The sequence below is a fragment of the Octopus sinensis genome, linkage group LG19 (assembly GCF_006345805.1).
Source record: "Octopus sinensis linkage group LG19, ASM634580v1, whole genome shotgun sequence".
Taxonomy (NCBI): domain Eukaryota; kingdom Metazoa; phylum Mollusca; class Cephalopoda; order Octopoda; family Octopodidae; genus Octopus; species Octopus sinensis.
Window position 1 is genome coordinate 34702814 of NC_043015.1, and position 17436 is coordinate 34720249.

A 17436-nucleotide genomic window follows, 5' to 3' on the forward strand; every position below is an offset into this window, starting at 1 on the left:
TTTTAATCAGCATACTGTGAAGGTATCCTATGTAAACTCTAATTTAGAGCAGCATATGCATGGCATAAACAATAGTAAAATGCAACAACAGCTCAATAACTGGATCTAGCAAACATAAACATCTAAACACCAATGAAGATGTAAACTGCAATGAAAAGCACTAAATCCAACCAAATTGTGATAGTAGAAACGATTACGATATAGCTAACACAATAACAATATCAGAACATGAAGTCAGAAGTGCCATATATACAAATAAATATAATAAATGCTCATGCAGAGAAAACTCAAAATGTCCATTGATGAACCTTTGTATGAGTACAAATCTTGTATATGAGGTCTGATCAATAAGTATCTGGACTGTTGTCATAGTAACAAAGCTGTAGCACACAGAGTGAAGCCACTTGGCATAGATTGACCTTGAACTCTGCTGTGTATATGCACAAAGTTTTAACGTTCTAGCTCACTTCCACTGTTTACAGCAGTGCTTGGAAGGAAGGTGTGTTGCATGGGATCATCTCATTGACCATGACAGAGAAAGTTGTCATGGCGATAGCTGTTCAGAGGCCTATGCAAAGTTGCAGAACGTGTATGGGGAGGAGTGTATGAGCCACACACAAGTGTACAAGTGGTTCAGACGTCGAAAAATGCTGATGTTGACAAACACTCTGAGAGACCCGCAACCAGCAGAATTGAGAAAAACATCATGATGTGCATGTGGCTGTGAGGAGAAATCATTGAATCTCCATCTCTGAGTTATCAGAGGATGTGCAGATTAGTTACGGTTCAGTTCAGTCCGTTATCACTGAAGACTTGGGTAGGAGACACTTGTCTGCCAAACTGTTTTCAGCTGACGAAAAAGACACTCGGGTTTCAGTTGCACAAAATTTCCTTGATTGTGTCGAGGACGATGAAAACATTTTGAAAACTTACATAGGCCTCTGAATAGGTACCACCAAGCTTTTAGCAAAATTTGATGCAGATTTTCTGCTCAACTTTCTCTGTCATGGTTAATGCGATGGTCACACACTACACACTTCCATTCCAAGCACTGTTGTAAACCGTGGAAGTGAGCTAGAATGGTAAAGTTTAGTGCCATGCAGAGCAAAGGTCAAGGTCAATCTGTGCCAAACAGCTTTACTGTGCATGCTTTAGCTTTGTTACTATGGCAACAGTCCAGATATTTATTGATCTGACCACGTATAAATGTACCATGCACACAAGGGGAGGACCACAAATGGCTGATTCCTTTAAGAATCATTATCACAACCACGTTGCCAGCTTCAAGATATTCAATATCTTTGGCAGATTTTGTGTGGCAACTGACAGAAGATAAAATTAAGTATAACCTAAATTGGTCCATATAATATCATTTCCAGGAGATGCTGACTCTGCTCCGAGGAATCCTCACCTATTCCGTGGACCAATGAAAAGATCATTAATAGAACTTCTGAAAGCCTCTCAAGATGCCTACATGCATAGAAATGTACTTTTGCAGTGCGTAACCATTAACAGAATTCACTTTAAGGTATAAATGAATTAAGTCTAGCTTTAACCTCCCCATTCTTATAAACACCAAGTCTGTGTGTGCATATGCTTACATCGCCATGAATACTTGTATGAGCGAGTGTACATGCACGCTGCACCTTGTGCAACGGTGTTTATACATCCACATCTGTTAATGGTTATTTTTAATACTTTTCTCGCTGTATTGCGTGTTTGTTTCTTTTTTGCATCTGTTATTTCATTTTTGATCTCCAAATATAAATGAAGACATACCGCTTGTTTTGCAGCTTTTCTTCACACGAAATGAAAAGATATATTGTGGAACTGTTATGGATATGTATATATATGTCTCTTTTTTTTTTCTTTTTTTTAATTTTTAATTCTTTTAAACCTTTTATTGTCAGGTCTTGGTCTAGCTGCACCATTTGCATCAAAGTAAATCTAGAACTAGAAGGAATTCTTTTGTTTCCCCTACACTATTTGATGGCCTAAGTATATGCTCTTTTGCTTAATGGTTATGGCAGGCCTGAACATAGCTTAAGTGCACCTTGCTGTGTGTGTGTGAGTGTGTGTGTATAAGAGAGAATATCCCTGGTGTAAACAGTAAGACAATGGAGAGCAGCAACATAATGCAACATTAAGTGCCAACTATTTATCTATTTAAATTGAATACACAATTAAATAAAAAGAAAAGGAACAAAAAAATGGAGACCTGAAATGTCTAGTTCATGTCGAGACATGGGTAAACAATCTCTGTCTCTACTCTGCTCAATGTACAACAAGACTTAGCAGAAACAAGCACCCACTTGTGCAACTTGTGAACTTAATAGTATATATTTGTGGGGTTGGATGGGTGGCAGCAGACATAAAACAGTTTGAAAATAATCTTTTACTTCAGATGATGATGGCATTGACTTGGAACTGTTGGTTTTGAAAGAGTGAAAGGACGATATGGAGATACAGGAAATAAAACATTAATAACATTTCAATTAAAGCCACGAGAGTAAATTGGAAACTATGTGGAATCCTCTTTCTATGCCTGTGAAGTAGTAAAAATCATGAGCCATTTGCCGGTTTGCTCATGACTGAATTCCTCTCAGCATTTTAGACAGTTGAAACATAGCAAAGAATATGAAAGAATATTGAGTAAAAATGTAAAAAAGACTCGGCAGTTTGGCACAGTAGCAGTGGAAATCTGAAGTGGAGAGAGGAGGAGTTGGAGAGGAAGAGAAGAAAGCTTCTAACCATGCATGGAGCCCATCATGCATGTGCAGACATTGGTAGTCTACACAAGACAGCAAATGGAGAAAGTGTGGAAGACTGTGTGCATAGAGAATTTGCTGAGATACCTAACCTGACATAAAGAAACCTTGCCAGATGTAGTAAGACACAAGAGGGCATACCAAAAGCAGGGGAAAGGGAGAAAACAAAAGAAGTACAACATGAAGAAGAACTACTCAATAAGGGGTTACGCAAACAATTTCATGTGGACACAACAAAAGTTGCTAGTTGAACATAGGTGGGATTGGTTAAAGAAGGCATTAAAAAGGAGAATGAGAGCACTATACTTGCAGTGCAAGACCAATCTCTGGCCACAAATTAAAGGGTCAATCTTAGAAATGAGTGTCTCCACTGTGCTGAACATGTAATGAATTTGATGAAACTGGTGCCCATATTGTAAATGAATGTCCCAGACTTGCCCAAAACCAGTCTAAGCTGCAATGACATGATGGAGTAGCAAAAGTTCTGCATTAGAAACTGTGTAAAAAGTGGAAGTTAGAGAGAGGTAAGACATGGTATGACCACTAACCACAGAGAGTGATTGAATTGAAGACTTGCAAAATCCTGTGGGATTTCCCAATTCATACAGACCAGGTGCTTGAGCTCAGCAAACCAGACTTAATGGTGGTGGACAGAGTAAATCACATGTGCTCTGTAATTGATGTTGCATGCCCATTTGACTCGTGGATAATTAAGGAAAGCGAGTGAGTAAATGTGTACAATGCTATTAAATAAGGGATAGCCTGACTGTGGATTACGACAAAGGGGAAGATAATGCCGATTACTGTTGGAGGGACAGTATCGAAAGATATTGGGAGGAATGTAAAGAAAATGGGAACAGAATGTCCAAACTAGACCCCAAGCATAAACACCCACCAGTTTGAAGGCATCCCCATCACTGCTGTTCACATGCAGAACCACCAATTTACCTTTTTGGGTCCAGGAAGATAGTCCTTATCTTGAGATCCAGACCTGGAATAACACTGCAGTTCCACCCCATCCCATTTCTGGTTGACATGGAGATAAGTAAATCTCATCTCCTCCAAAAATGGGTATGAAAGACCATCAGTCGGAGAGTCTGGTTTCACTGATAGCCACTATATCTAAACTTAGTGGCCTGAAGCCATTGACTAGACGGCCCTGTTACCAAGGTGACCACAGGCTATGTGCATTTATGCTGCCTACTCTGAGCAAGGCCATGTTTGTCAGAGAAAAGAAGAATGAACAGAATCCCTTACCCTATTTCTCTAGAGAGAATTGTTGGTGTATTTTCAAACATTTCTTCGTAGAGCCTTTTATTTATAGTCCCACAGAAATTTCCCATTCCTTTGAGATGTTTTGCTTTCAGTTTGTTGTAGGTTTGTTGCATTGTTTTTATAATTCTTATGTGAACAGAAGTGTTATGCAAGGATGTGATGGATTCATTTCGGGTAATGTCTGTTATTTTTGAATATGTTTTAGGTTCTTGTTGTTTGAGCCTATGGCCATATCGATGCCTTAAGAGTGCTGTTCATGTTGTTGATCAGGAATGTTAGGTGTTTTTGTGTGTTGAGGTGTTTGTAATGTTGAAGATGTTTCTAGATGTTTCTAGGTGTAGAGTTATCAAGTGTGTGATGGTTTGTTGGTTTCTGTGTCTCCTCCTCTAATCTCTTAATTTTGTTGTTGTTGGTGCTGCTGCTGTTATTTTTGTTACTGTTGTTGTATTGGGGGTGTCTGCAGCAGCAGCAGAGATTTTCCTTTTCTTTGCATGGAGCAGAAAGCCTACAAATGTAGCCTACAAGCTACAGAAAGCCTACACATGTAGCATCTTGGCTTTCTGCCCTGTACTACTACAGACAACTGTGTTCTATTAGGTAGCTTGATCAGGTAAAAAATAGCTTTTATCCTGTCCAGATCAGTGTGTAACCACAATTCTATGCTCATAACTGACCAATTCTTCTTTCCCATTTTGTGAACTAGCAGAAATTTCATTTTGTCCTCTGCACTGTATAGAATGGTTGCTACCAGCAAAGAGATGTCTACTTCTGGTGGTACCTCTGCTACTCTTTAATTTGATACTCTTTTGACCAAGGTATGTTGGAATTAGCCATAATTTCCCACTTTTGAGAGTTGTTGTAAACATTTACTTTGGCTAATTCTTCAGTTGAGAATCTTAGCTCAACAACTGTGCCAAAGCATCTCCCACAAGCAACATAAGTTTTTAAAACCTAGACCGGTCCCAGGCAATTTTTGATTTGGGCCTGCATTGCTCACACCAGTCTCTTCATTTTTAATATGCATTTATATATAATGGGTTGTTTTTGTTTTTTGTTAATGTCTTCTTACACTTTCTCTGATGTGTTGAAGAAGAATGTCCTGCCATTTTTTTTAAGTGCAGCTTAGTATTTGCTCAACATATTTTATGTCAACTTGACTTTTTTCCATTTTCTGAGCTCTTGCAAAACCATTTCCACTGTTGTTGTTTCGTTAATGTTTGGGGTGGTGGTGATGGTGGCAACAGTGTTGGGAAGAGTGGTGTGCTTGCATCATCCTTAAATATACCTTGCTTGTCACTGCTACTACTTATGCTGCCTGTGCTTTGGTTTTTGACCACATCAACTAGTGGTGGGTAAGCTATTCCAATAGCCATCGCTTCCTCCAATTTGAGAAACCATATTGATATTTTTACTTTAAAATATTAAATTTGCAAATTGAAATCTCAAAATTCATCCTTAAAGAGGGAATTCTTGCCACACCAGCAGGCCCCTCTGGCAGCAAGCCAGGTTATTTAGTTAACAGTTCAATAAAACTTGGAATACCAACTAATAAAACAACAAATTTTAAAGAAAACTTTTGTGCCACGAACATGCATCCTCTTGCTCCAGGCAAAGAATGATGATGATGACAACAATAATAGCAGCAGCAACAGGTTTCTGATTTAGGTGCAATGCCAGTAAATTTGAAACAAGGAGGTGAGTCAATAACATTAAACCAGCAAGTGACTACAACTTTAGTTTATTTAACCTGGAAGGCAATAGTTGACCTCAGCACAATTTCTACTCAGAACATAAAGAGCCAGAAGACATACAGCAAGGAATTTTGTCCAACACTAACAATTCTGCTGATTTATTACCCACAGAATAAATATCAAGTTAGAAGTGAACCATTTTTTATTTTTAATCTCAAAACGTAATCTTTGGTTTTTAATAAAAATTCCAAGTTAGAGTAAATAACAGTGAAGATAAAAAACACTTGTAGTCAAAGACAGGTTACAGCTTGCCTAATAATTACATAATGATGTTTTACATTAACAGCTTTCTAGCATTTAGATTTACAGAACATCAAGGAACCAATCATTAGACATACACACCTATATGTTCATAACTAGTATTGCATTGGTTCATCTCCATCCATTATATGTTCATTTCATCAATTTAACTTATCTAAGTTCTATGCAGTTTGATAACTTTGTTGTTTGTCACATCCAAACATGACACACAAGGAAACAGAGACAGAGACAGACAGACATATATACATATAGATACAGACATTAAACTTTTCTAACTCAGTCATTCGATATTGTGGCTTGTCCCCTGGATATTGTAAAATGATATTCAGTGAGCTTGATATCAAATTTATTATTGGTATTATTTAACAAACTTATTGCAGACATTTGATGTTCCACTAAGAAAGTCTACAAAGTAAAAATATGAGTTGTATGATTGGACATGTGTCCCTCACACAGCACGAATATAAATCTACAATTTAATTATATCAGTATTTAAGATGGTTAAACAACCAATGACAACTTATGATTATAAATGTACAAGTGTCAGTAATATTTTAAGAAACAAGTTCAGGCAACAAGTCTCAAACTAAGAAAAATGCCATAAAACAAGTTGAAGCAAATGCTAATTGACAAAGAAACAAATTAAGTGCCTTTTGAAACAGAAAGCTACTTTCCCTTGGAAAAAAAGTGGGGTTCTCTCTCTCAAAATCAATGTTTACTATATGCAGGTGTGTGTGTGTGAAGAGATAGTAATGGTAGTGAAGGAGGCGTATAATATAATGAATAGAGATAAAACTAAATTGAGAGGTATGGAAGTGTAGTTTGGTTGTAGAAGTTGATAAAATTTAGACTGAAGCTAGAAAACACCTAACTCATGAGAAAATGGTGATAATGATGATGATCACAACAGGTGAACATAAATTGAGGTAAGCATTTTACTATGAATAAAGTCCACTCAGCTTAAAAACCGAGAAGAACCACATTAATAGCCAACTTACTTGACAATCTAATGAAGCCAGAATAACAAACCTTCCCGGAAATACGGATATCACGACTAAAATGTTTCCTAATACTTGTCTTAACCAATTAATCAATGCCCTTAATACTAACTTATCTCTACTTGATCTGTAATCCAGTAGTTTGAATGGATTTGAATGAAATGACAGGTAAATCAATATCAGTAGCAATTTCCTGTAAATCCCTTCATTAAAATATATATTAGTCCCTACTTTCAGGTGATTACAGACAAACCCAACATAAATAAGGAAGCATCAATTAGTGAAGGACCTGGAGTTGAGAATTAGCAATTACATAAAAGATCATCAGCCATAGTCGCAGACAGATATGCAGTCAGTGACGTACATACACAGTCATCGATACACAGCCAAAATAGTAACAGGGCCACATACATGAGCATACACACAGTTGCTGACACAGAGGGAGAGGAAGAATAGAAAATATGGTGAAGAGAAAAAGAGGGGCTTAATTTGAAGTGCTGTCTAACTGACCCTTTCAATTCTTAAAGAGTAATTAACTTAATTAAAACTTCAGAAAATCCCATTTTGTTTGAAAAATGAAGTATTTAATTGACATGACAAGTGAACCTTTTCCAATACCTCAATAATTTTTTTAATTATCTGGACTGTATCCCCTCCCCTCAGTTGATGTCTGGCCATGACAGACATCAGTTTTGTATTTTGGAAACAGGATTTAACTTTCAGTGAAAATCTTTCAAATTTTGTAAGTTACCACAAACTTCATAAGTAATACAATAGCCAGGCTTAAGACAGCAAATCGCTGTTGAAACAAGCAATATCATGTACAAAAATATTTTTATCAGTTTTATTAGCATAAATAAACATGAGCAGGTAAACTATGAGAAATGCAACCCTTTTCTAATTGTATATATAACAAAAATAACTGTTGCTGATGTATGCACCTCAATTTTCTAAATAATCAATTAACGAGAGTCAAAACTATTGGAAAGGTTGCAAGATGCAACGAAAATTTTAGAAAAATAAAATAAAAACAAGTGGAAATTTTACGAGTGAGTGTGTTAAGAGAATAACTCTCCCCAGACACAACAGAATATGCTTCAACACACAAACTCACAAAGAATCTTGCAAACCAAATCCAAAAACAAAACAATTAATTAGAGGTCATTTAATACAATAATTTTTTCATTAAGTTTTTATTTAAAATAAACCTTAACAAAAGGTTCTTTCATAAAATTCAAATGGAAAGTTATAATATAAACATAGAGACTTGATGTGAACAGTTTTGTAACACAAAATTAGAAGAGATCTGATATATGGATATCCAAAAAGTTAACTGAAAATTTTTGAAGGGTGTTATATGATGTAAATATGGATACCTCATCTTTATATCATACATCCATTATAATGCACAAATTTTTCAGTCATATCCCTATACATTGAACTGTTAGTTCCACATCTTGTAACAACAGATCAATACTATGCTGAATCTAAGATGTTAATTGTGAATAAAGTATGCAACTATGACAGTATAGGGAATTGAATACAGACATAAGTGTTCCAGAAAGAAAAGAAAAAGAAGCTGATGAGTTCTATGAAAGGAAAGGTTATAAAATGTAGAGAATGCATAGGAGAAAGAAGCTGGACCTCACAGATAAACCAATGATTCTAGTAGAGAGCAGTCTGATAGATATAAGCAATTAAGGATATGAAAGCAAAGAAAACACCTGAGCCATCAGGAATTATTGCTGGGTGGAGGAGGATATTCCCTGGTCACCCATATAGTCAATCAGTTTCTAAGGAAGAGGTCTCCGATAATGACTGGTATAGCAATATCATGTTAAAAGGATAAATAAGATGGCTTTATACAGATGTAATTAAAGAGGTGTAAAATTGCTGGACCAGATCATAAAGGTTACACAGTAATAGTTCGATTAATTAGAAAGAGAATTAGTCTAATGGAGATGCAGTTCAGTTTTGTACAAGGAAGTTCTGTTGGTGTCATCTGTCCAGTGAGACAACTGCAAGAAGTATTTAGTTAAAGGTAAGCTACTGTTATTACACACTGATTGACCTGAAGAAAGCTTTCAACAAGGTCCGTCATTCCATGGTTAGTGGAATGTCCCTGTGGAAGAACAGCTTGTGAGAGACACACAGACCATGTACAGGGGTGCAGTCAGCAAGGTGAGAGTTAGCAATGAGTACAGTAATGAACTCAGTGTGCAGTTCACCAGGGCTCAGTTCTCAGTCCCTTTCTATTCATCAAAGACCTCCAGGACATAAGAGGGATTTAAGACTAGATGCACATGGAGACTCCTACATGTTGGTGACCTCACTGTTATAGCTGAGTCTGTAGTACAAAGAAGAGAAATTGCAAGTGTGGAAGAAAAACCTGCAATCATAGGGTCTCAAAGTTAATTTAGCAATGACTAAAGTTTTAGGAAGACACTAGCACTCCATCAATTACAACAATGGGAGTTCCAGTTGATCCGATCAACAGAACAGCATGCTCATGAAATTAACGTAAAAGTGGCTGAGTACTCCACAGACACGTGTACCCATAACGTAGTTCTCAGGGAAATTCAGCATTATACAGAGTGTAACAAGGCTGGCCCTTTGAAATAAAGTACTACTCATTTTTTTTTTGCGAGCTGAGTGAACTGGAGCAACATGAAATAAAGTGTCTTGCTTAAGAACACAATGTGCCACTGGGAACCAAACTGACAACTGTAGAATTGTGAGCCAATTAGCCTAACCCCACCATGGGCCTTCACTTTTGGCAGGGAAGCAGACAGGGAAGTATAGTAACTAAAAAAACAAGCTAGAGGAAGTTCGGAGAGCGATTACCTCTGTTGGTAAAAAAACGATTGTCTGTCTGTATGATGCCTATTTACAACCAGTCATGTTACATGATAGTGTGTGGGATCTGAATGCAGAGGACACACAAAGACTAAAAAGAAATAAGCAAGCATGCTCCACTGGATGTACAGCGTTAGTGTGCAACAGAGTACAAATGTACTGAGAGAAAAAATTAGGCGTAAGAGGAATTAAGATGTGCAAGAGTGAAGACTGCATTGGTATGAGCATGTAACATGTAGAGATGGGGGCAGGTGTATAGAGAAATGTAAATAGAATATGTGGAAGAGAGAGATTGATGAAGAGATGGGACAAAGTAGTGAACGCTTGTCTTAGAATTCGGAGCCTCACAGCAGAGACAGCAAAGGACTTGCAATACGTGATGTTTGAGACAACCCACAAAAACATGGTGGTAGTTATTGGTGCAAAATGTGTCTGCATACAACTGGGTCCCTTGCCTAATTTGTCCCCGTCAAGCCTTCCCCATCATACATCACTCTTCTAACTACTGCATTATTCTGCCACTGAAATTAAATGAAAGTAATATTACATATATCATCATCCCTTTGTGCTCCCAGATACCTGATACCACATATCTTTTCCATTAATCACCCATCACTCCTCCCTTGAACCACCACCTATTCACACACTATCTCATATTTACCAGTCACACCCCTGTGTTTACCACTTCATTTATCCCTTCACATTCACTCCCTATACACCATCACCAGCTCCTCTCTCCTGAATCACTTGTATTGAGATCTATCTTTCCTTCCCAAATTCATATTTACTACCAACCATCTCTCCACCTTCATGACCATTCACTCCCACCCTTTTCTCTAACCATCTTTCACTCTCTCCACATATTCTTGCCACTTTTAGCTCCCTACTCTTCCTGATCTCTGTCGCACACTCTCTTCTAACCACCTTGTGTCTTGAGAGTATGCTGACATCATGTCACCAGAATCTTTCTCCAGCTTTCCAATTCCACCACCTCAATTACTCACTCCCACCCATATCCATTCCTTTCTATTTAACTTCTCAACAACTAGCTTCTGATACTCTATCATATTCCCACTCCATTTATAGGGCTCTCTAGTTTTGCAATTTACATGCCCTCACTAATGCTGGTGCCACAAAAGAAAAAGCACTTAGAACACTCTGCAAAGTGGTTGGCATTAAGAAGAGCATCCGGCCATCAAAATCATGCCAAAGCAGACACTGGAGCACAATGCAGTCTTTGAACCCATTGGATAGATGTTAAACGGTGATGATAATGAATTTATTTCGAATTTCTTCATATATTGTTCTTTGAAATTAAAGCAAACTGAAATAATGTTTCTACATCTAAATAATTGAGTAGCCCAGTATTTTTAAGTCTCTCATACCTTAAGTCAAAGAGATATAATGGTGAATAAAAGATGGTCTACTTGACGCATACAAAACTATTTATTTCATTTATGCACCTCAAAGAACTAAATTACTTTGTTTATGATTCTAGTTGTAAAGATAACTCTTGGTTGAAAGTAACCTGGATAGCTACTAGATGTATTTACCGTTTCCAAAGTTTCGTTGGTGTTATTAATAGTCTCCCAATCTATATATTTCAGTGTGTAAAAATGAAGGGAACTAGTTTTGTGTTTTATCATCAATAATTTCTTTTGATGTTTAGTTTACAGTTTCTGATCAAGACAATGTTGCAATCGCTTCCTATTTCATATTTCAATATATTTAGTATAAGAAAATAGAGTGATTATTAAAATAGCATAGCAATTGATTCCTATACAACACAGAATGTCTTCTACAACAGTCTCAGGCCAAACCATGCTTTGCAAGTGCTATTGATATGTTCTTCAAATAGAAAATAAACGGACAAAATAGATTCCAGATTATCCACTCAAAAACAACATTAGAAACAGAAGTGAAATGCTGTCATCCACAATGCTCAAGTTCACTAAAACTGAACAGATTAAGATAAGCCGTAGCAAGCTGGGTGAGGAAAATCAGAAAAATAAAGTACAGTGTAATGCTTAAAATGTGATATCACAAGCATATACTTGTCTGCTATCAACATCAAAGTCAGGTTTGATAACAGAACAGCTGACCACTACCAGTCTGTGTCACTTCCAGACAAAAGTCTTATACAGAAAACAGACTCTGAAAATGAAAATATCTGACTTGCATTACTGAATCAAAAAGAAAAAAAAATCTTTAATATATCTGAAATGTTAATCATTTAAAGTTTGAAAACCGCAGTAAAATTCACTGGAAACAGAAGAGTAAATGCACTGTATGGTTCGGGTGGGTGGGAATCATAGTTTTAATACAAACAAAGGTGTATAAACTTCTTACATTATTAACTTCTCAAAATTCTCCTCAATATCCAGTTGGGAGGACACATACAGCTATGGAGATAACATTTCCTACTCAGTGGATGCTATAAGAAGTTAATATTAGTTAAAGCACAAACGTTCTACCACTAGATCAATGAATCCAGACATCTATATCCATATCATTTCAGAACTTTTTATCTTTTTCTTTTGTTACAACAATTATGAAATATTTTAACAGATTAACTACAAAAATATCCAGCATTATTTCACCTGATACAGCTATTCTTCGTGAAACCTACCAAGTTGATATAATCATCATCATCATCATCTTAGCCTTATTTCCAAAATCAAAGGGACTTGTAGAATGAATATCATTATATTACTCTAATTCATTGTTTTCTTTTCACCTTTTCTTTCCAACTCAGAGTTGCTAAGTCTAAATGCATATAGTATGGCAAGGATAATCAGAAATTATTTATATTATTTACATTAGATAGATATTTGTCCTCAACTTGTTTGTTGTCAACACAACGTTTCAGCCTTCATCAGGTGTCTTGGGAAAATTTGAACCTGGGTTCTCATTCCTAAGGTATTTTTTTGATATTATTATTATTAAGGTTACTACTTGGAATCGAACTCGGAATCTTGGAGTTAGTAACCCACGCTCTTAACCACATAAAAAAATACTTTAGAATGAGAACCCACGTTCGAAATTTCCCCAAGACACCTGATGAAGGTTGGAGGGTATCTCAGCCGAAATTTTGTGTTAACAACAAACAAGATGAGGATAAATATCCGTCAAATGTAAATAATGTAAATAATGTAAATAATGTACCTAATTCCTCTCTTAAATATAGAACTGTATAATCAGAAATGTAATGAAATTATACCTGAGAAATAGACATGGTTTTCAAAATTAAATTTCGTGTTTTGCATGGTTGTGTGGTAAGAAGTTTGCTTCTCAACCATATGATTCAAGGTTCAGTCCCACTGCATGGCACCTTGAGCAAGTGTCTTCTACTATGGCCCCAAAGCCTTATGAGTGATTTTGATAGAAGGAATCCAAATTAGCTGGTTGTGTATAAATACATACGTGTGTGCTGTCTCTATGTCATGACATTGTATGATAAGAGTAAAGAAGCGTCACCGTTAAGCAAGCGGTATCCTTCGTTTCTAATATTCAGTAAAAACGTCTGTTTATAGGGTAATATTACCTTACTTAAAAAGAGATGAGGGTTGCCAACAGGCCGCAAAAAATCTACCTCAATAAATTATCTCAGACCCGTGCGAGCAAGGAAAAATGGACGTTAAAACGATGATGGTTGAGACGATCTCGCAAAAAAAAGTCATCTAGGCAGTAGCAGAAGTGTTAAAACTATAATTATTCACTATGAAGGCTCTTAACAGGATGGAACACATAAATCAAATACCATTCAATAAACGTTTGTAACTTTTGTCTCCTATAAAAGATATTAAGAAGGTTATTTTGCAACCATAAAATTCTGGATTCAACCCACTTGCACATGTCCACCGTAAGCTCTGATGCATAAATACCTTATTAGGGAGATAGTAGACAGAAAGGGTACAGTAGCCAGGTGTGTGTGTGTTACCTTTTACGTTTTACCTATTTCAATCACTGGACTATGGCTATGCAAGGGCACCACCTTGAAAGGATCAGTTCAACAATTCGACTCTGGGACTTTAAGTCTGTCAGTCTCTTTTCCTGAACTTGTTTACGTTCCAGTAAGTTACTGGAACGTAAACAAACCAACACCAGTTGTCAAGTGGAATAAAGGAGCAAACACACACATATACTCGATGGGATTCCACACCGTTTCCGTCAAACAAATTCGCTCATGCTATAATAGGGTCGCCAGAAGAATTAGGGAGAAGCAATTAATCGGGCCTTAGGTAAATAGACTTTTTTGTTAGGTAAGAAAAACTGTGTAAACTACTTCAATGAAGTCAGATACATTTTTGTCATGTGAACTGCTCGATCAATTTATGTGAAAATATTTTAAACTTAACTTTTGAACTCAAATAAACAGCATTTGTTAAACTATTCACAATGAATAGTTTAACAAATGCTTTTAAGTTAAGCACGATTACCTCCCTTGTCTTGGGATCCTTAAAATGGGAGTTTCTTGGTCCCAGTCCAGTGACTGAAACCCCTGAACAAAAGAAGAAAAGGAAAGGACATAGGAAACGATACCATCGGAGAGATATAGGAGATGATCAGAACGATGAAAACATCCCTCTACCTCATTTTAATACAATATCTTGATAAGAACTCAAAGTTGAAATCTAGGTTCAAAATTCACCTCAATGACGAATGCTTGTCTAGACTTATACAAATTCCTGAAGATGAAAACAGCAAACAATGATAATATCTCGATAGTATCACGTAATGTCACAGCCAAAGATAAGAAATAATCTGATCTGCTGCTGCATTTAGTCCTGATTCAGATGACTGACACACACCTCTAAATTCCCGTCAGTGATATGATAGGTTCTAAACAAACCTTTTCATCTTGATATAATTAATTAAAATCAATATGTTTAATTATTAAGCTATAGTTCTTCTGCACAACTCATCTTATTTAAAGAATTTGCCAACAGCAAAGATTCTGATTAAGTGTTGCCAGTCAATTGCCTAAAACAGAGAAATGTCCCGTATTGCAGAAATCAGAGTTGCTGATTCAGAATAGATTTGCCCAAGAAATAGATTCCGGGTCTGACAAAATCTTTTAACTTAGGGTAACATTAAGTATCGATTCATCTTAAACATAAGCAAATAAAAGTTTTCGTCACATCACACAATCTGTAATACATTCTTCAATAATTTAAGATGTGGGCCGCTTTGAGAAAAACAAACAATTCCAATGAACGGAATTTCTTCAAATATTTCGAAATGAGAGCAAAGAACCGGTGCGAATGATATTCTCAAAGAAACACTTACCTTTCACATAGTAGGATGTAATTATCGCTCGAGGGAGCAGGTTTACTCCAATACCAACACTGCGAGTAGATTTGGCAACCCCAGGCATTCTTAAGACGATGGATGTGTACTTGCAAAGAAGTTAGGCTAAGGGTCACAGAACCCCTGAATATCTCAGCTGCACCGTCAAAAGACGAAGTTTCATATGTTAACGGTCGACCAAAAAAGTGACAACAGAAGCTGCTTTCTTGTTGGAGATTTGTTTTTTACAGTCTTTTTTCAAAACAACTATTTTTTCCCTATTCTCCACTGAGGTACGGAACTAGTGATTAGTGATCTGGTGTCATTCTTGTCTGAGCAAATCCGATTCCAAGAAGCAAGCTGAGGCGAGTGGCGATCGTAATGCTGCCACCTCTTTAGATAATAAAGACAACTATTTGGTGTAGAGAGAGAGAGAATAGGTTCAGACTGGTGTTGTTTGTCTTATAAAATATAGTAGATAAACCAGTGACCGGTGGTGTCGTGTTTATACATGCCCCAGCTGACAATACCAACACAGAAATATTACTAAGTTGGGAAATAATAAAAACATGGAAAAGTTTCTCAGTTAAACAATTTCAAATTTTTTTAGCTGCGATTTGAAGGTTGAGGGGGAAATCAGTTGAGAAACTAGAAATATATTAAATAACAGGAAACAAGTAAAAATAATTGAAGTTTGATGAGAGAGAGCAGCAAGTGTGAGTGGAACCTTTAATGTGTAATGATAAAATGAGGAGTGAATTAGTGATATATAGCAAAAGCAATTAGCAGTGGGTGTGTGAAGGATGTGTGTCGTTCATGATGTCATAAACCAGCTGTTGTGGTGGTTGTTGTTGTTGCTGCTGTCGTCAAGTTTGAACATGCAGCCGGAGTAGAAGGCAGGATGTGTGTCGGGTGGAAGACTGGTCACACAGCTGACTTCCTCTCTAAATATATACCTACGGCAATTCACTAATATTTACCTCGGTAGCTTCAACTACTGCAGGAGGGTGAGGAGGGGAGGCGGCGAGAGAAACGGACAAAGACATTGGACTTATAGAATAGAAGAAGAGGAAAATGGAAAAATGGATAATTTAGCAACTTTTAAACGGCAAAACAGATGAAAAGAGTTGACGAGGAGAAATAATGAGTTGAGAAGCACATGGGGGGGAAACGGCAGGATTCTTTGATTAAAATAGCATTCAAATATAGGATTTAATATAGACACTGACCTCAGTAGTTCATAACTATTTTACAGACCCCGAAGAATGAAATCAAAGCTGACTTCGGCGCGGTTTGAACTCAAAATGTTTAAAGGGCAACGACTGAACCCCATTCGAGCGATTCTGTGAGGGTCTTCGGAAATTTGGTGTAACAAAACGGAGAAATATTTATAATTTTTAAAACTACTTTAGAATATTTGGGCCAATAATAAAGAAATTTGTCTTTAAGCAATGCTTATTGAAAGAATGATAAATAATGTCGAACTTACCAAATCGAATCGGTGCCCGTCTACCGACGTGGGGAGGACATTCGCAGCCCGCCAACACTACGGCTTACTACACAAAGAACTATTACAAAAGGCCATATTTAACCATACTCTGCAAAGGCCATTCTCAGTAGTTTTGTTTTCCTGATTTAAACTAAAATCATTGATTTGTAAAATTCTAGAATGATAATATTGTTTTCAAGAAGTCTCAAGTGCAAAGACCTATTTTGTGGCGGAAGGTTTAAAATGGTGTTATTCGGTCGTGATCAGGTTCTCGTCTCCTAAAACTAAAGAGTGGAGTTTAGTGTGGTTCGTTCTTCAGCGCACTTTGGTCTCCACCTATTAGTTTTTCAGTAATTAACAGCATTGTTAATTACTTGCACACACTCATATATATATATATTTACGACATACCTACACAAGTATACCCCTCCCCAACTTGGTTCCTCGTGAATTTTAGAAATACCTTTCAGATGGTGTAGATTAGGATTATGTAGGAATTTATTAAAGAAAAAAAAATGGTAGGCTTGCACACATACTGACAGACATCACTTGAAATTTCGAAAACAATGTGATGTGTATATGAGTACGTGTCCAACAATTTTATTTTACAAATTATATTCTCATATATTTCTAATATATACCACCTGAAAAGTATTTATAGAAAATTTCATTAAAAGAAATACTCGTTTTTCTGAAAGGCATGAGGCAACAAAGCCGATTCGTGTGAATTTTTCGAAACTCCTCCATCC

The 17436-nt window shown here is 36.6% G+C and overlaps 1 protein-coding gene across 3 annotated transcripts in view; it reads right to left on the minus strand.

Annotated features, from left to right (window-relative positions):
• Positions 1 to 16931, minus strand: part of LOC115222101 (E3 ubiquitin-protein ligase Mdm2) — a 59554-nt gene extending 42623 nt beyond the window's left edge. Inside the window, exon 1 of one of the 3 annotated variants that reach the window (XM_029792216.2) lies at positions 15199 to 16090. In XM_029792216.2, the coding sequence (XP_029648076.1) occupies positions 15199 to 15286 (88 nt within the window). In that variant the 5' untranslated portion in view covers positions 15287 to 16090. Of the gene's footprint in view, positions 1 to 15198; positions 16091 to 16427; positions 16559 to 16687 lie in introns of those variants that run through there. The other 2 variants (XM_029792217.2, XM_036511283.1) reach the window with 2 other exon arrangements.
• Positions 16932 to 17436: the final 505 nt, after the last annotated feature.